General features: G+C 41.4%; 2 protein-coding genes across 3 annotated transcripts; both read left to right on the top strand.

Annotated features, from left to right (window-relative positions):
- Nucleotides 1-1190: 1190 nt before the first annotated feature.
- TEKT2 (tektin 2) lies at nt 1191-14670 on the top strand (the record flags this gene model as incomplete). The annotated part of the gene is made up of 9 exons (XM_081335409.1): nt 1191-1346; nt 3667-3792; nt 5183-5388; nt 5517-5660; nt 7008-7122; nt 9952-10059; nt 11948-12091; nt 12989-13068; nt 14429-14670. 9 exons carry the CDS (start codon nt 1191-1193, stop codon nt 14640-14642), a joined length of 1293 nt encoding a protein of 430 aa, XP_081191535.1. The 3' UTR covers nt 14643-14670.
- A 1268-nt stretch (nt 14671-15938) lies between these two features.
- On the top strand, nt 15939-26075 carry ADPRS (ADP-ribosylserine hydrolase). 2 transcript variants are annotated; one of them, XM_081334306.1, is made up of 7 exons: nt 15939-16180; nt 18572-18668; nt 20119-20326; nt 21298-21453; nt 23050-23234; nt 23312-23412; nt 25230-26075. In XM_081334306.1, exons 1-7 carry the CDS (start codon nt 15943-15945, stop codon nt 25520-25522), a joined length of 1278 nt encoding a protein of 425 aa, XP_081190432.1. In that variant the 5' UTR covers nt 15939-15942; the 3' UTR covers nt 25523-26075. The 2 variants fall into 2 exon arrangements, with proteins under 2 accessions (XP_081190432.1, XP_081190433.1); XM_081334307.1 differs by lacking the exon at nt 21298-21453.
- Nucleotides 26076-26300: the final 225 nt, after the last annotated feature.

Here is a 26300-nt window from a genome sequence, read left to right as displayed (position 1 = left end):
TTATCTTCTCTCTCTACTACGGTAACATCATAGTTTCCTACTTTCTTATAAGCTGCCCTTTCTAATCATCGGATCCATAAATTGCAAGCTCACTTTTCTCTTTTTTTTCCAGCAAAAAGTCCAACAAGAGGTTTCTAGTCACAAATAAATATAGTTACTGATCTTTCTCTAATCAAGCAAGTTAATTTTGCCATCTCTGTCACCTTCATCATGCATTCCTCTGTTGTAGACATCTTAAGAGTCTTTCCATTTTCACTCATAGGAATCTTGCAGCAGGGAACATATAAAAAAATAGTATTCTGTGACTCATTTTTAATTGACTGTCCAGTAATCCCAGTAAAAACAACAACAACAACAACAAAACCAGTTTGCCTTTAGTTGAAAGTTGATCTTTAAAATTCTTTGTTATCTTTCTATGTTTTCTGGCTGTTTTCGAAGTCCACTAGGTATGATAAAATGACCCTTTGTGTTTTGTTTTTGCAACGTAAATTTGAACTACCTTTACACTTTCTGGAGAATTTTTTTTCTTAGTTTGTGATTTTGCGTCCCTTAAATTCATTTCGTCCTGATTTTGCATGATGTTTTGTCCCAGTGTCAGTAGCTTTTTGCCTGCTTTTCTCCACACACACATAGCTACAAACCCACAGACACAGACACACAGAGAGAGACAGAGAGAGACTTTTCTTTTGGTTTTGCATACTGCATTCCTGAATTAATGCATGTTTAGACATTCTTTTTTACTAATCTGCTGATCTTTTGATAAGAGAACTGAACTGCAAAATATAGAAAATAAACAGATTTCTCTTCCATTATTCCAACTGAGCATGCCAAATTTGACCTGATGATTAACAACAGCTTTGTCTTAAATATACTGCTTGCCATTAAGCTGATACATTGAAGAATATTGGCACGTCACCAGTTTCCCATCTGTACTTAAATCAGGCAAGTTTCATGTCTGTAAAAACAAGGTTTCATATTTGCCTAATGTGAAATATTTAATAATGCCTTTAATAATGCCTGTCAAGGAACCGGGAAGAAGGAGGAGGAGAAACAGGAGGACAACAAACAATGATGGGTTTCTTCATTTGCAAGATGGGTTTATTAAACAAACTAAAGCTACAAACCACAATGTAAATAAACCATGGCTTATGCTTTTCTTGGTTGTTGTTTTTTTGCAGCAGGAAACAGTCATGGCCACTCTGAGTTTGAAGCCAGGCCAGAGGTTCACACTGCCAGACTGGCATACCAATTCTGACCTCCTCTCGACCAATGCTGAGCGCCAACGCTTTGCTTCCCACCAGATCAGGCAAGAAACCCGGATCCTTCGCAATGAAACAAATAACCAGGTGCGCAAATGCTGACTGGGGAATTCTGGGAGTTGAAGTCCACATGTCTTCAACTTGCTAAGGTTGAGAAACAATGCTGTAACTGTTCCAGGGCATCTGTGAAAACGTGCATGAAATGAATATGCTGGCCAAAGTCACTCATTTGTGAGATGGGCAGTATATAAATTGAGAACAGAACAGAGCAGAACAGAACAGAAAATATGGAATGGAATGGAATGGAATGGAATGGAATGGAATGGAATGGAATGGAATGGAATGGAATGGAATGGAGTAGACTAGACAAGACTAGACTAGACTAGACTAGACTAGACTAGACTAGACTAGACTAGACTAGACAAGAATAGAATAGAATAGAATAGAATAGAATAGAATAGAATAGAATAGAATAGAATAGAATAGAATAGAATAGAATAGAATAGAATAGAATAGAATAATAGACTAGACTAGACAAGAATAGAATAGAATAGAATAGAATAATAGAATAGAATAGAATAATAGAATAGAATAGAATAATAGAATAGAATAGAATAGAATAGAATAGAATAGAATAGAATAGAATAGAATAGAATAGAATAGAATAGAATAATAGAATAGAATAGAATAGAATAATAGAATAGAATAGAATAGAATAGAATAGAATAGAATAGAATAGAATAGAATAGAATAGAATAATAGAATAGAATAGAATAGAATAATAGAATAGAATAATAGAATAGAATAGAATAGAATAGAATAGAATAGAATAGAAGAATAGAATAGAATAGAATAGAATAGAATAGAATAGAATAGAATAGAATAGAATAGAATAGAATAGAATAATAGAATAGAATAGAATAGAATAGAATAGAATAGAATAGAATAGAATAGAATAGAATAGAATAGAATAGAATACTTTATTGGCCAAGTGTAAAAAGAATTTGTCTCCGGTGCTGAAGCTCTCAGTGTATATACCACTACAAAGTAATATGATCATAAGATACCAATAGGAGAAGGTAGCAGAAAAGATTAGAAGGATAATAGTAATGCAACCATACTACATGGGTAAATATCTTTAGACATAATTACTGTGGTAATTAGGTGTTTAGCAGAGTGATGGCATAAGGGGAAAACTATCTTTGTGTCTAGTTGTTTCAGCATGCAATGCTCTATAACAGTATCCTGAGGGGAGGAGTTGAAACATTTTATGTCCAGGATGTGGGTGTGTGTGTGTGTCTGTAGATACCTTCTGAGTCCTCTTTCTGATTCATGCACTATACAGGTCTTCAATGGAAGGCAGACTGGTTGCTTGTTTTTTTCCTGCAGTCCTAACTATCCATTGAAGTCTGTACCTGTCCTGTTTGGTTGCTGCGCCAAGCCAGGCAGTTACAAATGACAGACTCAGTAATTCCTCTTGTACAACTGTAGCAGCAGATGCTTGGATAGTCTGAACTTTCTGAGTTGACACAGGAAGAACATTTTTTGGTCTGCCTTTTTAATGATGGTTCTAATGTTAGGTGTCCATTTCAAATTCTGGGAGATTATAGAATGTGCATGAATGAATGAATGAATGAATGAATGAATGAATGAATGAATGAATGAATGAATGAATGAATGAATTGAAAATGCAGAAGTGAAGCTGATAATGCTACCAGTAGCAAAACACTGAGATCCTGTCTTGGTGCTTGGTGACCATTCAGGTCTGGAAGGAGAAAAAGAGTTTCATCTCAGCAAGAATGTACTCTGATTCTGAAACCAACAGCTTCTGAATGCCCTTGTGCTCCTGTGAACAGAAGTGGCTTGCACGCTGGGTTATTTTGGATCTTGTTTGAATACCAGAGGGGTGCCATGGTTATGAAAGCCTTTGGACAAGTGTGGCCATTTCTGGAACAGGAAGCTCTGCTGACAATCAGTCTTGTTCTTGTCATCTCATGGTGGATTATGGCAACCCACTTTACATGGGCCTTGAGGGCCATTTAGAAGATGCAATCCAGGTATTTATGGACGTGTCTAGACCTCTGCTATGGTGCGGCACTAGCTGCCAAATATCTTCTGATAATTTGGCTGGTTGTCATGTTTAAAAGTTGGTTGGCAAGGTCTCCATACCTCCAAGGCCAACCTGTGTTGGGCTGAAGCTGCATCTGTGTTGTAAGATCAAGGAAAGCAGGCTTGCTAAGAACTCTACCGTTAAGGGAGTGTCATCTTCAAGCGTTTTAGTGTTGAGCTAGGACATTTTATCTTTAGAGGGCACCTTCTCTATTTAATACATTTCTTTGGTTATATCCTATCACTTTCTCAAGAACTGAGCTATCTCAGTGATTTGACTTCTTTTTTCCTTCCCCAGACAAAATGGGATGAGCATGACAACCGCACTCGTCTTAATGAGCGTCTTGACATTGTCAATCGATGGAAAGAAACTCTGGATAAGTGCCTCACCGACATTGACACAGAAATAAATAGCTTGACTCAGGTACGTGATGGACTCATGTCTTCCTCACCCCATCCCATTCTCCAGGAAACTAGTGGCAAATCTCCCATGTTCCGCAGTTCATTCTAAAGACACAACACCAAACCAGATCCTGCATTCCTCCTGAATAGGGAGTGGCCACTTTAAGCTCAGAGCATTTGCACACTTCTGGTAGGCAAGATTTGGGGTGGACTGGAGCTAGCACTAACTTTTTTGGGAAAGTCTAAGGGCAGCAGCAAGGATGAAGTGGTGCAAAATTGTTGAACATTATTTTGTCTTGAGCTATGTCCGTAATCTAAAACCAATGTTAAATCAGAGAAATGAGAGTATGGTGTTGAAGTGTTTCATGGTCCCTAGTGGTATGAGATTATACCAACGATGTTGACCTATAATGGCCATAAAGTTGGGTCTCAAGTACCACTGTTGCCCTACTCCTTCTCTAGACCACTTTTCCCCCCCCTCTAATGCCATGTTTCTTCTCTTCTTTCTCCTTATTAAAACATCTACTGCTGAGTTATAAAACCTTTCAAACAATGCAAATGTTAGCATGACTTTCCTCTTCCAGGAACATACTTATTGTTTGTTTATGGGATATATTTTTAGACCACCAGAATCCCCAGTGCATGAGGAAGTGGAAAAGGGAAGTGAGAAATCCCTCTTTGTCCATTGCTTCAGCTCTTCTTTGTGGAGATCTTGGTGCTCTGTGACCTTGCTTGTTTTCTTGCAGAGGTTTCATTACACCACCAGGTAATTCCATCCATGCACTCAGAGAGCAGCAAGGACCCCAGAGTTCAACCTGAGCCACAAATATTCTCTGCTTTTGCAAACTTTTCTGCTCCAGGATTACTTTGCCCAGTGGGCAGAAGGTCTAGATTTTATTCCCCCCCCCACCTCCATTTCCTCTTATCCTGGAGCAAAAAAGTTTAGAAGACCACAAGACTCTTCCCTAGGTTTGAGGGAGCAGTACAGTTTTTTCCTGCCTGCTCCTCTGTAAACTATCAGTGATAGTGAGATGGATATCAAATCCAATATTTTAAAAACACAGATCAAGATACACTGCTATGGTGCACAATGCATTTCATTAGAATGTTGCTCCTAATATTGAGATTCGTTGATTCGTTGAATGAATTAATTGGTAAGACCTGCCCATGCATGTAAGCTGAGCCTCAGCAAACAATTTATTTTATTTTATTTTTATTTTAATCCCATTTATATTCCGCCCTTCTCCGAAGACTCAGGGCGGCTTACAATTTAAGCACAAACCAATGTGCTTAGCAATTTCCACAGAATGAGTCTGCTGTCTCCTACTGTTTTTCTCCACCCTTGTTTTGGCTAGTCTCCTGCTTGCTTCTGCTGTTTCTCCTGCTTAATCTATTCTGACCTCCCTCTTCAGATGAAGGAGGCAGCTGAACGTGCCCTCCAAGCTAAAAACCTGCCGTTAGATGTGGCCATTGAAAACCTTACTCTCCGTGAGAGCCGCCGAGCCATTGATGTAGTGAAGGACCATGTGGAGGATGAACTGCACAAGGAAGTGGAAGTGATTGATGCCACCAAGAGAGACCTTCAGCAGAAAGTCAGTGAGGCTTTTGAGCAGCTTTGGTGAGTCCAAAGATTCAAAGGGGCAAGCACAACGTCGTGATGGGGATCTTAAGGTAGGTTCATGGACTGTGTCTCATGAAGACAAAGACTGTCTTTGCTCTAATGCAGTCTTGGTTTATCATTCTCAGTCTCTTGCAGGAGGCCCGGCAGCAGTTAAATTTCGATCACCGAGGGAAGAAGGAAGCCCTGGAGATCGACCAGACCTGTCTTTCACTCAGTGTCAACTCTCCCAATATTTCGTACAAAGTCAACCCTACCCGGTTGCCAATTGGGTAAGATCAAACGCCTAGAAAAGAGAGATGGACCCCATTGCCGGCAATGGCAAAACAGTCCCGATATGTCTCGTGACATCACATGATGTTGTGAGTTTGACATGCCTGGTCTAGATGATATCATGTAGAGTTGGGAGTTTATTTACTTATTTTGAAACTATTAAAACTCTGATTCCCATAACCTTTAATCAGATGAAATGGTGCGCCCCAGGACAACACTTTTCCTACCAAGGTACTTCAAATGGGCTAACTCAAGAGAATACATGAAAGCACGTTGCCCACAAAAAGTGTGTTAGCCTACTCTTCATTTTGATAGGATTTGGACAGGAAACTGCAATGGGACCCAGGTCTGCCCCGTTTCCAGTTCAACAGACTTCTCATACTTTCCCAACTAGTCAAATGTTATATATTTATGTATTTGGATTTATGTGGTCATCCAACTCAAACAATGCAACTTTGGGCAATTTACTCCAAGTGGCATAAATAAAAACAACAATCAACAATCAAATCAATAACAGACGATCTGGCTTATTTTTAACCTATTGTCTACTGAGAGCTTACTCATCTGTATCCAAACAATGAGGAAATAGTTATGTGTTTAAGACTTGCTTTAAGGCCAGCTAAGTCAGAGCCATCTGAGCGTTAGAGAGATTATTCAAAGTCTGGCACCCCATCTGGGTACCAGGAGGAGACCCCGTTGCTGTGCACATTATGAGAGGCAGTCACAGAAATAAGCCATGTCCTGTGCCTTGTCAGGGTTTACAGATGCTAACTGATAACTTGAATGGCACTTGGAAGCTGACACAGAGCTAGTGAATCTTGCAAAGAAGTGGTGTTATGTGGCTGGGGTCTAAGTCAATGCATCATGACCAATTCGGCACAGCCAACTTGCCATGGGATAACTAGCCACAGCCAACTCGCAGTGGGATGACTCCCTGTGGGTCAGTTCAACACTGTATTCATCATTTCATTCAGTTACTTTTAATGCTGATGGCTTAAGTTTTCATCAAAATTATTGTAATTCTTGTATTTCTGGATCAATTTTATTTTATTATGATTGGCCATGGTGCCATCAACATTGAAGTAACTTTTGTATTTGTTGAATTGTCCTGCAGCGGGTTTGTCCGCAGCAAGTTGGCCGTGGTGAGAGGTCCCACGGGTAGTTGGCCATGGCGAGTTTTACCCCCTTCCGACATGTTGTGCTGATTTTGCACATGGGCACTCTTTCTTTCACCTATATGTCGAATCTTGGGAAGACTGAGTGAGGGAAAGAGGGTGTCTGTTTGAAAGTGGCATGGATTCGAATTAAATAACCAAACCAATGGAACATGTTTTTGGCTTTTGTAGAACAATCACACCAGAGCAGTGGGACCAGTTCAGTCAATACAACACGGATCGGGCAGAGACAGAAATGAAAGCATCCACAGAGTTGAGAGAGGCCGTCGCTCTCACCATTGCACAGGTCAATTGTTTTGCTTCTGGCTAAATGACAGCAAGCTAATTGTTTCAAAATAATAATAACAACAACAACAACTAAGCCATATCAGAATACAAAATATAGAACAATAATAAGACCATGTATAGCAAAGTAGAGTAAAAGGCGGAACTAAAAGAAAATACAAGTCATATTTTTGTTTCTTCCACGCTGCAATTTAGCCCAATCAGATCCATACCTGCAGATCTAGTATTGTTTCGTTTAGGTAACATTTGGGTTCTGATTAGACATGAAATACAGGTAGACATCCCACAACTGGGATTAGAATTAGAATTTCCATTGCTAAGCAAAGCACTTGATTTTTACAGCTTTTTTTTGGCCACAGTTGTTAATTGAATCCCTTGGTTGTTAAGTGCATCACTCGATTGTTAAGCAAATCTGGTTTCTCTCATTGAATTTCCTTGCCTGAAGCCAGCCAGGAAGGTCACAAATGGTGCTGCAACCATTGTAAATACATGCTGGTGCCGATGTGCAAATTTTTGATCACGCTAGAATGCTTGCAAATGTGAGGACCAATTGCAAGTCACTTTTTTCAGTGCTGTTGTAACTTTGAATGGTCAATAAATGAATGGTTGTAAGCTGAGGACTATCTGTATGTTGTTTGTATATATGGATTCCCAATTTTTTTTCGTCTAATACAGCAGGGCTTTTCAACCTTTTCACCCATTGTACCACTTTTAGGATATGGCAACATACAAGTACCACCAGTTGCCTAGCAAGGTGTCAAAAACTTGATGACCGCCCCCCCAAAAGGAAAAAAGTGATGTACAGGTAGTCCTCAACTTACAACAGTTCGCTAACTGACAGTTCAAAGTTACAATGGCACTGAAAAAAGTGCCCCCCAAGCCACAGCCGAGCAAGACACCTGCCTGCCCGCCCAGTGGCGCTCTTCCTCCTGTCCACTGTTGTGAGCATTTCTGTTGAGGATTGGCAGCAGGGGGTGGTGTTTGGTTTTTATTCCCCCCCTCCCCATCTGCTGGGTGGTTGCAGCAGGTTTTGGTCACTTCACAGGACCCTGGGACACTGTGACTGTCATAAAAATGAATCAGTTGCCAAGCATCTGAATGTAAATCACAAGACCCTGGGGATGCTGCAACATTCCAGCTGATCAACACTTTTTCTGGGCTCAGCAGACGTACCGGGATCAGTGCCGAGCTCCAGCTATAGCCTGGCACTGATCCTGGCACTTCCAGTTAGCCCTGACAGCCCTGAAACACCAATCAGCTGGAAAGTGGTGCTGATCCTGGTGCTTCCACTGAGCCGACAGCCCTGCAGCTCCACCTGTCTCTCACTTAGGCTTGTGCGGTGCTGCCACCGGTTCAGCTCATTCCCCTCCCCCGCTACCACTTTTCTAGGATGGTCGCGTACCACCTGCCAAGTGCCAATGTACCACAGGGGTACCCGTACCACTGGTTGAAAAGCCCTGTAATACAGTATTTATCAAGCTTGACTACTTTAAGATGTGTGGAATTCAACTCCCAGAATCCTCCAGCCAGCATGAGTTGAAGTTACGCATCTTAAAGTTGCCAAGCTTGAGAAACACCAATCTAACCTGCAATCTAAGATCTCTCTCTCTCTCCCCTCCCCTCCCCACAGTCCGGTTGGCATTCAAATAATATACGGACTATTTCCTCTGTCTCCGAGCTTCAACCACTAAAACTACTGTTACATTAGAAGTTACTATGGAATTATGGCAATGAATCTATGTAATATGCCAGGTAATAGGAGCAGTGTCTAAAATTTAGGATATAGAAAGACCCTTTTCTTTCATTTCATTTCATAGGCAACTTTGTCCCTTAAATGGACAGCATTAAATTATATATTTGGGATTCACCTTTAGAAGAAACAGAATAAGAGAGTTATAAGAGGGGCATTAGAGAAACCTGTCTGAAAATTTCAGACAAAATGCTACAGAGATGCATTGTCTTATAGTATACTATTTGGGAATAAGGAGGATTTTGTTTTTAACCTGTTCTTGATGTCTGATTTTGATAATAAATGGATAATAATTGAAACTGAAAGACTTTGGGCCAGTCACTCTTTCTCATCCTAACCTACCTCGCAAGGTTATTGTTGTGGGGGAAAATGTAGGATCTAAATCAAATAAATAATATACATAGATGTTATTGTTTGTGTACTTGTTCTATGGCTTGAGAAAGAATCCAGAAAATGACAAATTACATTGTGTGTGTGTGTGTGTGTGTGTGTGTGTGTGTGTTTCTTTCTGAATTTCCCCCCATTGTTAAATGGATGTAGCATAATTCTGGCAGTCAATGCTTTAAAAAAAACAACAGTGGTAGGTATAGTGATATGTGCATTCAGGACATATAATGCTTAATTTAGATGTGAAAGCCCGGGTTGAAATTTCAGTACATTGAATGACTTCAGCCAGTTCTTGTTGTCAGCCAAATTTATTTCCCAAAACTGGTATGCCCTTTAAACACTTGAAATTAAATGTATAAACCTGCAAAACGTATTGACTCAAAGAAACAAAGAGACAAGCAAGCACGTCCATCGTGTATGGTAGGAAAAACAAACCTCACAATGGCAGCTGTAATGGTGCAAAATAAGGTCCACCCATTTCTAATGTGTATTACATAAAAAATGTGTATTACATAAAAATAGGTGGCATTTCAGTTGCATCATTGCGAATTCCATCTTGAATTTCTGACCATGTCCGATGGAGACCCCTGCGGACAAGCGAAATGGCTGTTAGCCCTAGAAGGAGAAGAATCTCACACTTCTTTAATTGCAGTTTCTCTGTCTATTCTTTTGACTTGAGTTTTTCCTTTCTAGACTGACAATGAGTTAGAAGCTCAACGTGTGGCTACCGAATTTGCTTTCCGGAAGAGGATCCATGACCTGGAAAAAGCTCTTGATGAGCTGAGATGGCAAGAAAAGAACGTTAGTCTTCAGCTCGGTCAGGAGACCGATCAAATTTGTGAAGAGTTCATTTCAGGGTTTGCACGTATAGATTGAATTTGGGTCCAGCTGAGGTTTTCTCCGGCTGGTAACATGGATTAATTTCAGAGAGATGCCCAGGGGACTAAACAGAGTATTGCTAATTCTCAGGATTTCCCATAATGCCTCCTCTCCCTTCTTGTGAGAATAATGCAGGAAAGAGGGAAGTTGAATTTGGGAAACTGATGCCCTTCTGGTCCTTCTTTTCAACATGAAGGGAGCAGATTCGTCTTGTTTTACGCATTCCCTTCCCCAAAGAACACAGAATTAAAGAATTAACAGGCAGTCCTCGATTTACGACCACAGTTATGACTGAAAGTTGCTAAGTGATACTTTTGTTAAATGAGTCATCACGTGACCGGACCCAATTTTGTGACCGTTTTTACCATAGTCAGTAAGCGAATCACGTGGTTTGTTAAGTGAATCGAGTTTTTCTGGCTTGTTGGAAGCCTGGACAATTGCAAATCACGACGGCAAGAAACTGCAAGCATTTTAAATGCGACCTTGTTGCCCAGTGCTCAAATTGTGATCCTGTAACTGCGGGGATGGTGTGAGGGTGGGGTTTTTTTTTGAGCAGGGGTTTGCCAAGGCTGTCATAACTTTCGACCATCATTAAGTGAACGGTCGTAAGTCAAGGATTACCTGTACTTGGGTCATCTGAAGATAAGCTAAAGCAGGAGTAGGCAACCTTGGCTCTTTTATGACTTGTGGGCTTCAACTCCCAGAATTCCTGAATCACCAAGGCTGGCTATGCTGGATATGTCAGAAGGACCTATGTTGGTGGCAACAGGTGTTACCAAGGTGGTAGTTGAAAGCAAGAGATGGGGTCAGAGTGTGCCAAACCAGAGACAACTCCTAGGAAAAGGAAGTTTTAAAGATCTAGTCTTCTGGTTTAGACAGGGGGGTAACACAGTGGTCCCCAACCTTTCTGGCTTTGTGAACTGGCAGGCGGGGGGGGGGGAGAGGAGATGATTCAGCGTGAACAGCAGGCAAGCGTGCACACACATGCTCTCCCACTGCTTGCACAAGTGGACCTGCATGCACGTGTCCTCGCCCGTCACTTCTGCGGCCCGGTTCTGAATGGGGACTGCGCTGCGGCCTGGGGATCGAGGAGCCCTGGGTTAGCAAGTTATGAGGACTTAAGATTCAAAACATTGTGCAAATATAAAAAAGGGTTAATTCAGTGATCTCTTTGGTAAGTAGAGGTCTCAGTGTGAACATGAATTTTTAAAAAAATCATCAAATGAATGAAATAATAAAATTATAAACAAGAACTCAAAAGTGGCTGAGCAAAGCTAAATTAATTCTTGTGGACTTTTGTTCCTTGCTCAGTTGCTCCCCTGCCAACATCATCATAACTTCCATGTCTCTCCTCGTTTGATATCACTCATCGCTAGCTAAAAAAGAAAAGTGATATAAAGAACTTCCCCAGAAGTTCTCTGGGCATCCTCCAGAAGTGTGAACATCAACTCCCAGAATTCCCCAGCCACCACAGCCATTGCTGAGAATTCTGGGACTTGAAGTCTATGCCTATGGAAGACACTAATGAAGAAGATTGCCATAGGAAGAGCTTCACACTGCTTGTGTTTATATATGTAGCATTAGTTTCTCCTGAAGTCTGCCCCAAATCTTTCTTGGTCCTGCTATAGGAGCTTCTGTGTGAAAAATTCATCCTGAAATGAGCTTTAACCCCATTCCTATGCCTGCCTTTTACGTGGAGTTGGCATTATTTTTGAATCCCCAGGAAAAATACTAAGGAATTGGTCAGCCAGGCTTTCTACGTTTTCTGCCTGGTGTTTCTGGAAACAAACCATAATTGTATCCCTTCCAGACATTGGAAGAAATTGCTGAAATGGAGGAGGACATTAGACGTTTGGAGGAAGATCTCCAAAGGAAAATAGCCAGTCTGAAATTGGTTCACACTCGCCTGGAGACTCGGACTTACCGTCCCAATATGGAGCTTTGCCGTGACCAGGTACAGAATGTTTTTAAGGCTAGAAGGGAACAGTGTGGATAAGAAATAACGGTTGCACTGAGTCTCTGCTTATGTATAAAGTCAGGACGACATTTCCATGAAAGAGATGTAGATACCGATAGAAGAGACTATTTGTAGCTCAGGGTTGAACTGTGGGTGTGGGGTCTTTAGTGTTCTCTGAGCTTGGTGGTTTTCCTGATGTGCCCTTGGTTGTTTTCTTGATATGCACTGATGTTGTTACCTAGTTTGGTAATGAAACGTCTGCAATAAAACAACCCGGCTCAGAGAGCACCAAGGACTTCACAGAGATGTAGATGCCATATATTTCACAGGGCTTTTGTGGAGTACTCTAGTTTGGGTGAATCCTAGCATCTACTTAATTTAGATGCAAGAAGACTGAGGGTGACTGTTGTCTGTACAGGTAATCCTCACTTAACAATCAGTTGTTTTACAACAAGTTACAACAGCCACGGAACAGGTACTTTGTGACCCATGAAGCAACCTTGGCCATTGTAAGTGTTCACGCTGTCCCACCCACCGTGGCTATGTGACTGCATGTCAGGTGGGTTAGCTTTCCAACTGGTCATGGTGTTCTGTGGTCACATGACCATGTTTTGCAATTGGCATTTTTGCCTGTTTCCGGGGAAAAAACATCCATTCAAATAAATAAGTTTGCTTGACGACAGCTATGCTCACTTAATGACTGCCACGAAAAAGGCTGTAAAATTACTTCCAGTCACGTGGCCACCTCGACTTACGACTGCAGTTTAGGGTGAAGAAGGCAGAACATAATTCTTTATAGCAGAGGTGGCAACGTGGAAAGAATGGTACTTTTCTGATCAGTCTGGCCTATTTTCTGAATCCTGAATTGCTTGATTACTTTCTCCTTAACTCTAGGCTCAACATGGATTAACAGATGAACTTCATCAACTAGAAGGCACAATAGCTGCATTAAAGCAAAAACTGGCACAATCACAGTAAGTTGTAGAGTGTGTTTTAGTTCTAGTTCCGCTTTAGGCACAAAGCCAGCTGGGTGACCTTGGGCCAGTCACTCTCTCTCATCCCAAGGAAGGAGGCAATGGCGAGCCACTTCTGAAAACTTGCCAAAATATTTGCAAGGACTTGTCTAGGCCAGGGGTCCCTAACCTATGGGCCACGTGCCCCATGAGTGGCTGGCCAGTGTGTGCATGAGCACAGCCCCACTCACGCGAGCATTGCAGATGTTCACAGCCCCATTTGTGAAAACAATGGGTGTTTGGGTACGTGCATCCATTTTCCTCCCCCCAAACCATCCCTTCTTTTCCTCCCTCCCCCGCTCTGCACCACCAATCCCGAAAGGTTGGAGAACTCTAGTCTAGACAGTCATGAGGAATAAAAAAATGACTCAAAGGAACCAAATAAATACATAAATCCTGTGTATACACCCATTCACGCATAAGCCAAACTTCGAATTTTTAACCAAAATACCGTGAAAAATGCCCCACCTGCAGATAAGCCAATGGTGAAAATTAAAACATATGAAAATGTTGAGGATCGTATTATCTGTCGGTGGTGCATTTTTAATGGTATTTTGGTTAAAAGTCAAGTGTCAGCTTATCCATGCATGGGCTTATCCACAAGTCCATATGGTAAGTATGATTAACTTGATGAGTTTTAAGACATTTGCATGTGTTAAAATGCAACACGCTTTAAAAACACACACAAGCCCTATTGTTTACATAGTTGTAAATTCAATTTTAGGGCCATAGTAAGAAGATTGTGTAAGGTCTGGGAGAATGATTGAAACATCAGCCGAACTGGAGTCATGACAGATCTATAATGGTATCAATTCAGAGCCAATTAAATAATGCTTTGGCTTTAACTTCCACACAGGGGGGACTTAATTTTGGGATTTGGCTTATGACATGCTATAATTTATACCACATCTGATTTTTTCTTTGTCTCATTTTTGTAATGTAGTAGGATAAAGGTATGTAAGCTGTGGTTCTGTTTTTGCTCAGGACTGCTAATGCTTTCCTGGGAGCTTGATCTACACTGTAATTATTTGTGTGCTTAATAAATTTATGTTGTGTCTTCAAAGTGATTTGGTGGTTTAGAGGATTCAGGTTTTAACCAGAGGGCCAAAGCTCCACAAGGGGAAGTGAGGAGGCTAAAGGCCGCAAAGCAGACTAGATTATATAAAATAAGTCAGTGAGATTGGGGGATTTGGATTTTATTTCCACTTCATTTTTCAACTGTGATATAGTTAAGGATATTAGTGCAGATTTTGTGCATTTCCTTCTGAGCATGGCAGGAAGTTGTGTGTAGGTGTAACCATCTCCTTTTCATTTTTTGCAGGGATGCTTTGGATGCCCTCTATAAGCACCTGTACCGCATCCAGACAGATATTTCCTACAAGATGAACTCTCTGGTGCTAGATAACAAGTGTATGGATGGCAGGCGAAAGCTGATGGTTCCGGCTGAGAAATATGTGCCAGAAGTTGACACTTTCAACCGCACAACCAACCGTACTCTCTCACCTCTCAAAAGCCGGCAACTGGAGCTGGCCTAGGATAACTAAGAACACCGTAGGCCTTTCCAGGACTGACCTCCAGCCAAGCCAGGCTACTGTCTGCCTTGGATTAGAATGGCTCAAGTCATCTTCTCCTTGCCCCTTCCCAGAGTTGTGTATTTGTTCTTTATTTGATTCTCACAGCTTTGAAATATTGCTTAAAAAAATAGATGACTAATTAAAAAGGCTGCCCTTGGCTAGAGGTGTTTCATGAGTGGTTTTTCATGCTACTTGAGATTTCTGACAAGCTTGCTTCAACTTGTGCAAGGCTAGCCATTTCATTAGTGCCAGGTGCTGGGGGGGAAAATCTGTAAGAGGGAACTCCTGAATTTCCATCCCATTTAAGAGTTTTCTCTCCCTTCGAAAGATGAGGTTAATTTTGTCTATTTAAGTAGGATACTGAAGTATTTCAGTCTCCAAATTTTGTGATGGATTTGTTTGCAAGAAAGCTCCAGTGCACATGGACAATTCCCCAGCAATCCCAGGGACCTGGCTGGAAACAGGAAATAAATTAATTCATATAAATCTATGACTGGAAAGTGAGGAAGGAAACAATTTACAAGGTAAGGATAACACGGGAGTTTGATTGACGAGAGTTGTGCAAACAGAAGACTGAACTTCCTATCCTGGTGATCGACGCAGCTTGGATCCTCTTGTGAAAACAGTCCAGAAAGACCTCGTGAAGCTCAAAACACTGGAAAATACAGGTAGTCCTCAACTTACGACCAAAATTGAGCCCAAAATTTATGTTGCTAAGTGAGTTTTGTCCCATTTCACGACTTTTCTTGCCACAGTTGTTAAGTGAATCATTGCAGTTGTTAATTAAAACCTTGTTGTTAAGTGAATCTGGCTTCCCCCATGGACTTTACTTGTCAGAAGATGCCAAAAGGTGTTCACGTGATCTGCCACTGTCAAAAACATGAACCAATTGCCAAGCATCCAAATTTTGGTCACCTGACCGCGGGGATGATGCAATGGTCATAAGTGTGAAAACTGGTCCCTTTTTTTCTCACTGACGTTATAACTTTGAACGGTCACTCAGTGAACGGCTGTAAGTCGAGGTCTACCTGTCATAATTTCCAGGCCAATGAAGGAGAACATGAGGACAAAAAAGGAGGACGCGTCTTCTCATTGCCGCTTTCCCTGCCCACACACCTGGGCACATCTGGAGACTGGCAGGGCAGGCAAAGCGCCGGCAAGGAGAATAGGGAGAAGGGGCGGGGCTTCGCGGGGCTTACCTGGCGGAAGAGGCGCAAGAAAGGAGGCGGGGCCGAGCAGAGGCCCCGCCCCCTCCCGCAAGATGGCGGCGAAGGTCTCTCATCTGACGCGGAGCCGCTGCCGGGGCTGCCTGCTCGGGGCTCTGCTGGGCGACTGCCTGGGCGGCGGCTTCGAAGCGCGAGAGTCGGTCGGCGCGGCCGAGCTGCTCCGCTTCGTGCGTGCCCTGCGGCCGCTGCCATCGCCGCCCCGGGGAGGCTCAGCCGCGGAGCCGGGCGAGGAGAGCAACGGCGGCGGCAAGTCGGAAGGCGGGCGGGTTTCGAGTGAGCGGAACGGGACGGCCTGGGGATCCAGTGGGTGGCTGCCTCGGGGTCTGGCCTAGATCCCTGGCGGGAGACATTCCCCCCCTCTCCCGCCCCGGGGTGTCTCGAGGATCCCCTTCCCCAGTTCGGGCTCTCTGCTTGGATTACTCCCTGCGCCGCCTTTTACTTGATTATTTATTTTACTTTTGCGTTTCCACTGTGTTTTTCGCATGTTCTTATTGCATTTCCTTATTTCGTTTTTTTTGATATTTTAATGAATAACTTTATTATAATAATTTTATTATTTAATATCTGTTTCTTTTTGCTATTTATTGGTCTGGTTATTAGGTCTAAAACTCTTGATTGCTGCTTTAATTCTTGTTCCCTTCGCAGGGTGGGAGGGGGACGAGACCTTTCCAGATGTAAAAGGTTCAGGCTGCTTTTCCTGGCTTCTGGGCTGTTCTTGTCATTATGGGGAACTAAGAAGGGTAAAAGTGCGGTTAAATTTGTGACATTGCATCATCAAATAGGGCAGGAATTACTTCCTAAGCTATGCAAACAGGAACAATTGCTGTGATTTCTGTCTTGCCAAATCAGTGTTTTGTAAATGCTCGTGTGAGATTTAAAAACCCAAAATTTGATACTCACAACTCAAAGACAAGTCTGGTTAACAAAAACAAAGATTTATTGAAAAGAAATTGAAAATAATAAAGAAAATAATAAAGAAAGAAACCATTTGCAAACGTGGCCTCTTAGACCCTTCCCAAGTTGGATTGGGTTCAAAGCAAGTATTTATACTTTCTTTTCTCAATACATGCCCCCCCCCAAGAAACTTAAGTTAGTCTTTGAAGTCATTTACATTTCTAAAAGATCTTCTTTGAACCTTTACTTCCAAAAGACTTATTGTAACAACTTCCTTACATTCGTCACTACACTATCTTGTTTTACTCACCTTCTTGAGGTGAGTATCCTTTTTAACATTTCAAAAGAACTTTGTTGATTACCATGTGTGAATTCTCTGTCTAAGCAGGAAATAGATGGCCCCCACATCTTAGTGTTACATTTGATACAATTCATTGGTGTTACATTTGGTACCATTTATAAAAGAATAACCTTTATTTATTTTCCTTTACTTGCCTAAATCAGTAATAACTGCATGTACAGTTATTGTGACTAAAGTTACAATATTCATGTCAGTTTGCCAAATTTATGTTTATTAAACAAATTGGTGGATTCATCAGTGCGACTACCCCTTTATCGACAAGGAGAAAGTATTACACCACTATTATGAGTGATACTACCATTACGTTATTTACCATAATCACAATCTGTTTGAAAATTAGGCTGCAGTTAATATTAGTGCAGTATTGCCAGATTGCATTTAATAAAAATGTTTCCTAAACATCAACCAAACTTCTAAAAGTATTATTTTATTTAAATTATTAAATTTTCAAAAATGGTAATTAAAATAATTATTTAATATTATAATTCAAATATTAAAATTATATATTTTTAAAATATAATTAAAAACATGACATAATAAAAGTTCATTAGATTTTATTAAATTTCTGGTGTTGAATATGACAAAGTTGTAGCCTGAGAAGGATGAATCACTTCGTGACCACAATGCTAGAAATAATTTGCCCTCATTTCATTTTGTTCAGCTTTTCTTTCTGTGATTCACTTTTAGCAGTTGAGCTAAAAAGAAAAATAATGGCAACATTCCTGTTTACTTTTAAGGTGAGGTAAGGAATAAACACTGAGTTTATGGACTCCAGACTACTTTTCAAGATCCTCAGTTTTGGATAAACATTGTTTTGATCCAAAGCCTTTGAATCTTCATATTAAATTCAAGAATATTTTTTTTTGAGTGTCCAGACGTACAGAGGCACAGCAATGGAATTTCATATTTACCCATGCCTCTATCGTTTTCTTACAACCAATTGCTTTGCAATCATTCAAAGTTATGGCAGATCTTCCTGGGATATATCTGCAACCTGGATTAGAAGTTCCAATGACTTCCCCTCACACAGTCGTGTGACTGCATTTCAGGCACTACGCACCTGGGTTGCATTTATGACCATTTGCAGCATCCCACAGTCACATGACCACATTTTACAAAGATTTTGCTGAAACCCAGCATTTACTTACTATTTTCAACAAAACTGGGCCATAGCAAACCATGGGATTATTTTAACAATTGTGTTCATTTAACAACCACCATAAAATTGGGTCAGCCACATAACCAACATGCTGTCATGTTGAGCCACTGAGTGTCTGCAAAGGGCTATTGTGATCAAGAAGAATAAAATTGCTGATTTGTTTTCTTTGAAAACAAAATAAAAGTGAGTTGCATACATAGATTTGACTCTCTGTGTATAATATATATTGCTTTTATTGTTTGCTTCCCAGAAATCCTCTGTTACAGTGATGACACAGCCTTGGCCCACTCGCTAGTTAGGTCACTATTGGCCACGAAAGATTTTGATGAAGTGGATATGGCAAAGAGGTAAGGAATGTGGCTCTTTCTAGACAGAGGAAATACTACTGGACTAGGTAGAGGTATGAATTTGATGTGCAATGCAGACTTATTCAACTTTTAATATAAATGAGATTTGCCTTTGAGAGGTTTGCTTGGTATGGTGGAGAAAGTGAAAGAGGCCTCTCTATTCTCAAGGAATAAGCAGTATCGCATTCCCAGATCTCCTTTGGTGTTGGCAGGGAACAGAGGAGCATCCCAGATACTCTTGGTGTCTTGTATTCTCTTTGGCTTTAGCCCCTCCTGTTGCTGTGCCTGTATTTTAGAATCCAGGTGAAAAGTAATGTTGGAACAGCTGTAAAATACTCATGAGTAGGCTGATATGGATCTATTCTCGCACAATACACTAAAACACGAACTGTCAAGTGCCCGGAAAATCAGAAGTTCCAGGCAATTCAAATGAGTGTAAAGATTTATTGCAAGCTTGTGCTGTCTACAAGAATCTGAATTACTAATGGTCAAAGCAAATTGCCGATAAATAAGAGTCAAAGGAATTCAAGGTGGGCTGCACTTAGATCTCAAAGGGACTCATGACTGATGATGCGCTTGACCCCTCCCTCAGGCTCTGCCTGTTCATCTCCTACACAAACAAGCCAGCGGTCAGACCTGCCTCAACTTGGGCTTCTAAGTAAAAAAATGATCTTTAATTCCATTGGTTGAGAAAGGTGTAGTTTGCTAGAAGTCAAGTAAATTACAGTAGTGCAAAGACAGAACTGAGAGTTCGCGCCAGAATTTTCCCAGTTAACTTTTCTCCCTTGTTCCCTTCCCATTGTTTTATCTCTCATTGTCCAATCAAGCTTGAGAGAGATGTTTGGGAAACAGTCACTCTACGTGTTGGCATTCTTCTCCCAGGGAAACGACTTCCTTGGTCTTGAAAGAGAAGGGTTCTCACAGTTCAGTTTCATTTTCCCCCAGGACCTGGCCCTCCCTTCCAGCTTTCCCCCAAGATTCATGGCAGACTGGCAGTGAGCTGGCAGTTCTGACAACAACTGCCTTTTTACTTTATTTATTTATGAATGTTGTATGTCGCCCATCTTCCCTCCAAGCCTTGTGTGTTACGCAAATCCAAGCGATTGGGCTAAACCAGGGGTAGGCAATCTCGGCTCTTTTATCACTCATGGACTTCAACTCCCAGAATTCCTGAGCCAGCTTGGCTGGCTCAGGAATTCTGGGAGTTGAAGTCCATGAGTGATAAAAGAGCCGAGATTGCCTACCCCTGGGCTAAAGCATCAAAATCTTAGAAATAATAACAGAGCTGTGAGTTAGTGTGATCAGTTCATATCCCCATACATGGATTAAAGGAATCCTTAAATGCTTCATGTATATCCCTTAATTAAGCAGTCTTCTCCTCTTGTTAGCGTCTTTCCAAGCAGACAGAATATAAATGGATTATTTTGTAACAAAAGTCTTCTCCTGGCAGGTTTGCTGAAGAATATGACAAGGATCCTGACCGATCCTATGGAGGCGGTGTGGTGACGGTATTCAAGAAACTGCTTAGTCCTAAATGCAGGGATGTGTTTGAGCCAGCAAGGCAGCAGTTTAACGGGAAAGGCTCCTATGGGAATGGTGGTGCCATGAGAGTGGCAGGCATTTCATTAGCTTACTCTGATGTTCAAGATGTAAAGAAGGTGAGTTAATTGTTTTAGACGCCACACCAACTACTTACGTAGCATTTTACATACTGCAATCCTGTTTGATGTAACAAGCTAGGAGGATAAGGCCCAGTGGTGGAGTTTCGATTTGAAGTTGTCTCTCAATTTGTATCATCATATTAGCTAGTTTGGGAACCACATGTAAGGGACAGTCCAGGAATTAATAAAGGAGAATATTTCTAACTCGGGGTTGACATGAAGGGCCTTGGTGGAGCAGTGGGCTAATGCCTCCTTAAGTAACACCAGCTGCCTGCAATTAGTGCAGGTTCGCATCCCACCAGGCTCAAGGTTGACTCAGCCTTCCATCCTTCCGAGGTAAGTAAAATGAGGACCCAGATTGTTGGGGGCAATAAGCTGACTTTGTAATAATGCCACTTGGGGGGGGGCAAAAGCCCTAATAAGCAGGCATATACATAGAATGAAGGCTACTGCTAAGCACATTGATTTGTGCTTTAAATTGTAAGCCGCCCTGAGTCTTCGGAGAAGGGCGGGATATAAATGGGATTAAAATAAAAAAAATAAAATAAAAAGGGGTGCTTGGTGCTCTCTGAGATAGCTTGTTTTCTTGCAGATATTTCATTACCCAAACTAGGTAATATCAGTGCTAGTAAGGAATGCAGTTTGTTGTCAGTTTATATTTTAGTGGGTTGCCTGTCAGTGTTGGTGAGGGTGATCTTAAGAGATTCTTTGGTTGGCTGTTTGTCCAGGAATTCTCTTGTTGTTGTTGTTGTTCCTGTTTCTCCTACTACCGTCATGGATGGTCTGTCAATGTTTTTGGGAAACTGAATGCCTTTGTAGCTACTATTAGGTTTGCTTGAGGTGGAAACTCTCAAGGAATGCAGTCTTGTGAAGGGTATGTCAATGATCCTTTCCTTACAAATACTCTCAGAGAAGGAAATAACATTGCAACATTTGACATTAGGGAGCAGTATTAGAACAGACTACAGATTTTCTTTTCCAGAAGAGCCACAAAATTAACCGTTAAGGAATGCTGTGGAAATCATAATCATAACAGTAAAGTTGGAAGGGACCTTGGAGGTCATCTCGTCCTCCAAATCATCAGTGTGTGGAGTTACAAAGGGGATTTAGACACATTTATGGAGGTAGGTGGTCATCCAAGATGTTTAAAATATTTAAGACATATTTTAGAAGTTTCTAGATTAAATGCACAGTGCACTTTTCCTTAAACACACATTCTGCATATGTTTAGGAGACCATCTGAGAATCAGCAAGCTAAACATACGTGTCAGATGTACATGCCCAATCATGTAGAAACTCTTCAGATCTCCTTACGTACCCGTAGTCTGTTCAGAGCACTTTTGTTCAGATAAGAAAATAGAGCTATTTTTTGTCAATTCGTCTCTATATGCCTTCCATGAATAGATTTCGTCCTTTATTTTTGGTTGAATTAATTTTCATCAGATATCACGGCCTTTCAAGTTAGGATGACTAGCATTTTCATTCTGGAATGAAAATGTGTTTGTTTGTTTGTAACTCATTTTCCCTGTAAGGTCATGCCAATAAGTATAAAACATATCTCCTTAATGAGGCCTGTTCACTAACCTTTGATTAATATTTTACTGCCTTGGGTAGTTAGCTTATACTTGCTATATGTGGGGAAAAAAATCATAGAAATTATGTTAGAACCAGTGAAGCTGAATATGAGAAATTTAGAAAGCAGTGGCCACATGATATGATAGCAGCCATCTCAAGGGGGATTAGACATACGCAGAAAGGATGCATCTTCACTCAGTTATTAGTCTATTTTCAGAGGAATGGTGCCAGTTGGAGTAACAGTGGGAGAAGGACCTTTTGTGTGCTTCCAGTGGGTTTTCCTTGTTCATTGGGTTAGTCGACATTAAATACAGCATGTCCCATTTATTCAAAGATAGGCACAAAAACTTTGGACCAGTATATGCTTCTCTAATAGTTCTGTTACTGCTTTCTTTTTCTTTTTTCTTTTAAAAAAAGCCCCACTGTGAGGATTCTATTTATAAATTTATTTAAAACATTTAAAGACTAAAATAAATTGCTGTATAAAAATAAAAAAATGATAAAAGAGGGTAATGGGTGGGAAATAAAAAATATCAGTAAATAAATAGTAAAAATTGTAAATAGTACCATTTAAAATTTATGGCAATGATTAAAATATTAATTGAATATATAAAACTATATATTATCTTGAGTGAAAATTATAAATCACTGTGAAAATCTAAATCTAAATCAAGTAGTCCTCAACTTACGACCACAATTAAACCCAAAATTTCTGTTGCTAAGTGAGTTAAGTGACTTAGGACCATTTCTTACACTTACAACTGTTGCAGCATCCCCATGTTCACGTGATCAAAATTCAGACGCTTGGTGACTGACTCGTACTTACGACGGTTGCAGTGTCCTGTCATAAGTGTGATCCCCTTTTGCGACCTTCCGACAAGCAAAGTCAGTGGGGAAGCCAGATTCCCTTAACAACCGTGTTAGTAACTTAACAACTGCAGTGATTCACTTAACAACTGTGGCAAGAAAGGTCATGAAATGGGGCAAAATTCACTTAGCAAATGTCTCGCTTAACAACAGAAATTTGGGGCTCAATTGAGGTCGTAGGTCGAGGACCACCTGTACTAAGATAGTAAAGGAAGCCTTCTCTCCACTAATTTTAAGTTTTCCTATTTTTCTAAAACAGTTGTTTTCTCTCGCTCCAGTTTGCTAAACTGAGTGCTGAGCTGACCCACGCAAACTCCTTGGGTTACAACGGAGCCATCTTGCAAGCCTTGGCAGTCCATTTTGCTCTGCGTGGGGAGTCAAATCGGTACAAGTTTTTGGATCAGCTGATAGGCCAAATGGAAGAGGTGGAAGCTGATGATAAGTCTGTGGCTGATGCACGAATGTAAGAACAGTAGTATCAACATTATAACCCAAAGGGGCGGCGCCCAGAAATATTTCACCTCTGTGTCTTGTCATCAGGCTGGGGTACGAGGATCGTCCCTTTTCGAAGCGTTTGAAGAAGATCAAAGAGTTTTTGGAACAGGGTACTGTGTCCAGGTCAGATGTGCTACTAGAATTGGGTAAGTGCATTCCTCAATACACGGAGCAGTGAGATTGTTACAAGAAATAACTCGGTCTTCAGTTTTACAAGAAGAAAGGCTGTAGCGTGTTTAATAGAAAATAACTTAGATGTGACATCCTTAAATATCAATGGTGGACTAATGAACAAAGCCTTAATTTCTGCTTGGTATATACCACGATTGCTGCAACATTTATATGCCTGTGAGAAAGAGGATGAAATTTAACAGGCCTAAAGTTTGAAATACTTGCAGCCTTACACCGTGATTTGGCCTAACAAGATGTTGCAATAGTTGCAAGGAAAAGGCGTTAAAAGATTTAAGTAAGTTTCTTATTTATTAAATTTATATGCCGCCCATCTCTGGGAGGCTTCTTGTGATTAGGGACATAGGTTCTGCATTTAGAGAAGGTTTATCTCCAGTTATTAGATGTTTGGAACCAGTAATAACATTTATGTAATGTTGGACAGCCAACATTTGATCTAAAGAGCCTGCAGGGGTTAGAATGCAGTATTACAGGCTAACTGCTCACTGCCAGGAGTTCGATCCTGACCTGCTCAAGGTTGATTCAGCCTTCCATCCTTCCAAGGTCAGTAAAATGAGGACCCAGTTTGTTGGGGGCAATGTGCTGACTCTGTAAACTGCTTAGAGAGCGCTGTAAAGCACTATGAAGTGGTATATAAGCGCTCTTGCTCTTGCTAGTGATTTAAGGTACCAGACTGGGAGTCTGTGAGTTCTAGTTCCGCCTTGGGCCAGTTGGGTGACCTTGGGCCAGTCCCCCTCTCTCAGAATGAGACAATGATAAACCACTTATGCTAAAGTTTGCTGAGGAAAAACTGCCGGGACTTGTCCAAGCAATCTCGGAGAATCAGACATGATTGAATGGAAGAAGAAAAAAAAGCATAGTATACTTGTAGACTTCTCCAAAGTTTTGGCTGTGTTGATTTGACCTTCTTGTAGATGTTTTTAATGGACCCCATTCTTACTGTGGTTTTTTTTCCTTACCCCTCCTGTGAAGGTGGAAGCTGGTACTTTTACCCAGTACAAACAGTTGTGCAGCTCTTGCTACACAAGAGCACAGAGGGCCAAGTCCAAACGTCGTTTTAAGTCCTCGACATAAAAAAACCAGTTCAAAATTTTAACAGCACTGGAAAAAGTGATTTATGACCATTTTTCACACTTGCAAACGTTGCGGCGTCCTCATGGTGATAATGATCAAAATTCGGATGCTTGGCAACTGACACATACGACGGTTGCCTTGTCCCAGGGTCACGTGATCCCGTTTTGTGATCTTGTGACAAGCAAAGTCAACAGGGAAGCCAGATTCCCTTAACAGTCACGTTGCTAATTTCACAACCGCAGTGATTCACTTAGGAATCGTGGCAAGGGAGGTCATAAAATGGGGCAAAGCTCACTTAACAACTGTCTCGCTTAGCAACTGAAATGTTGGGCTCAGTTGTGGTCGTAAGGTCGAGGACTACCTGTACTTCCATTCCTTGGAGGACTTGTTTCCAGGTCATTCCTTGGAAGGTGAACAAGGCTCAGTGAGCATTGGTACGTATACAACAGGGGTCTTCAAACGTGGCCCTTTTATGACTCGTGGACTTCAACTCCCAGAATTCCTCAGTCAGCCACGCCTGGCTGAGGAATTCTGGGAGTTGAAGTCCACGAGTCATAAAAGGGCCACGTTTGAAGACACCCCCCCCAGATACACAATATTTGTTTTTAGGTGTTCTGGTTCACTTTGCGTTCACTTCTGGCAGAAAAGTAGGCCTGCTCTCTGCTCTCTAAAAGTAATTGAATCTTTTGATTCAACGCAGGCAATGGCATTGCAGCCCTGCATTCTGTCCCCACGGCAATCTACTCTTTCCTGCGCTGCATGGAATCTCACCCAGATGTCCCCGATAGCTACAACTGTCTGCAACGGACCATCATGTACTGCATCTTACTGGGCGGGGACACAGACACGATTGCAACCATGGCGGGAGCTATGGCGGGAGCGTTTTATGGGGAAGAGCAGGTGCCCCAAAGTTGGAAAGAGAGCTGTGAAGCCTATGAGGAGGCAGAGAAGCTGGCTGACGGCTTGTGTGAACTCTACCACCAGCCAGCTTGAGCCGTCAATGAAGATTTGGCATCCGGTAATCGGGTCTGCATTTTTGCATCATGTTCCTAAGGATGTGAATCTTGTCCACAATAGTAAAATCTCTCTTTCCCCACAAAGAATGGCCAGGCCGTCGTGAATGGCTCCCTGCCAAAGGTTTCTGCTGAAGCTGCATGTTGAAAAGCGCCACTTCTGTTCAGCTGCATAGTCACCGTTGACCCATCCTTTTCTCCTGGCTGTTTTGTTTCCTAATTTTGAAAGTTTTGTAATTACATCTTAGTTAGAATCTAAATTCTCTTTAGTTCGTCATGCCGGGGGGTTCTCTGTGCAGCAGATGGGCTTCATGAGAGTTTGCCAAGCAGATGCTCACCCCAGAAGAATTGAGATGGGACAAAGTTTGGACAAAGTCAAAGGACAAAAATGTAAGTTTGCAATTTAACCCAACTATTAGATTGAGAGTCAAGTCGAGCTGCACAAGCTGCATCTATGGGCAGTTGGAACATGTGTCTTTGATTACCAGAAATGTATTAAACATAATGCTGGCATTAATAAATTGTATGGCTTTTTTAACAACTAAGGTGGTTCCATGTGTCTCTATTGATCTCATGAGTAGAGTAAGCAACTACAAGTTGAGCCAGGGTATTTTGTAACACTACTTCCTGCCCAGTCAGTCCACCTCTGATAGTACCAGGTGTATAGGATGGTGTTGTTAATAGTGATATTAATCCCATCACTGCAAACACGAATAGCCACCCAGAGTCACTTCACTAGTAAAATGAGTGGCATATAC

This window comes from Vipera berus (genome assembly GCF_964194415.1).
Source record: "Vipera berus genome assembly, chromosome: 9".
NCBI lineage: Eukaryota > Metazoa > Chordata > Lepidosauria > Squamata > Viperidae > Vipera > Vipera berus.
Note: the sequence above shows the minus strand (reverse complement) of the source record. Positions and strands in the feature narration are given on the sequence as shown.

Excerpts from the sequence above, each read along its gene's own strand:
- ADPRS (XM_081334306.1), top strand. The coding sequence starts at position 15,943 with ATGGCGGCGAAGGTCTCTCATCTGACGCGGAGCCGCTGCCGGGGCTGC. Across the intron at positions 21,454-23,049 it reads ATTTAGACACATTTATGGAG|TTTGCTAAACTGAGTGCTGA; the intron begins GTAGGTGGTCAT and ends CTCTCGCTCCAG. Across the intron at positions 23,235-23,311 it reads TCTGTGGCTGATGCACGAAT|GCTGGGGTACGAGGATCGTC; the intron begins GTAAGAACAGTA and ends TCTTGTCATCAG.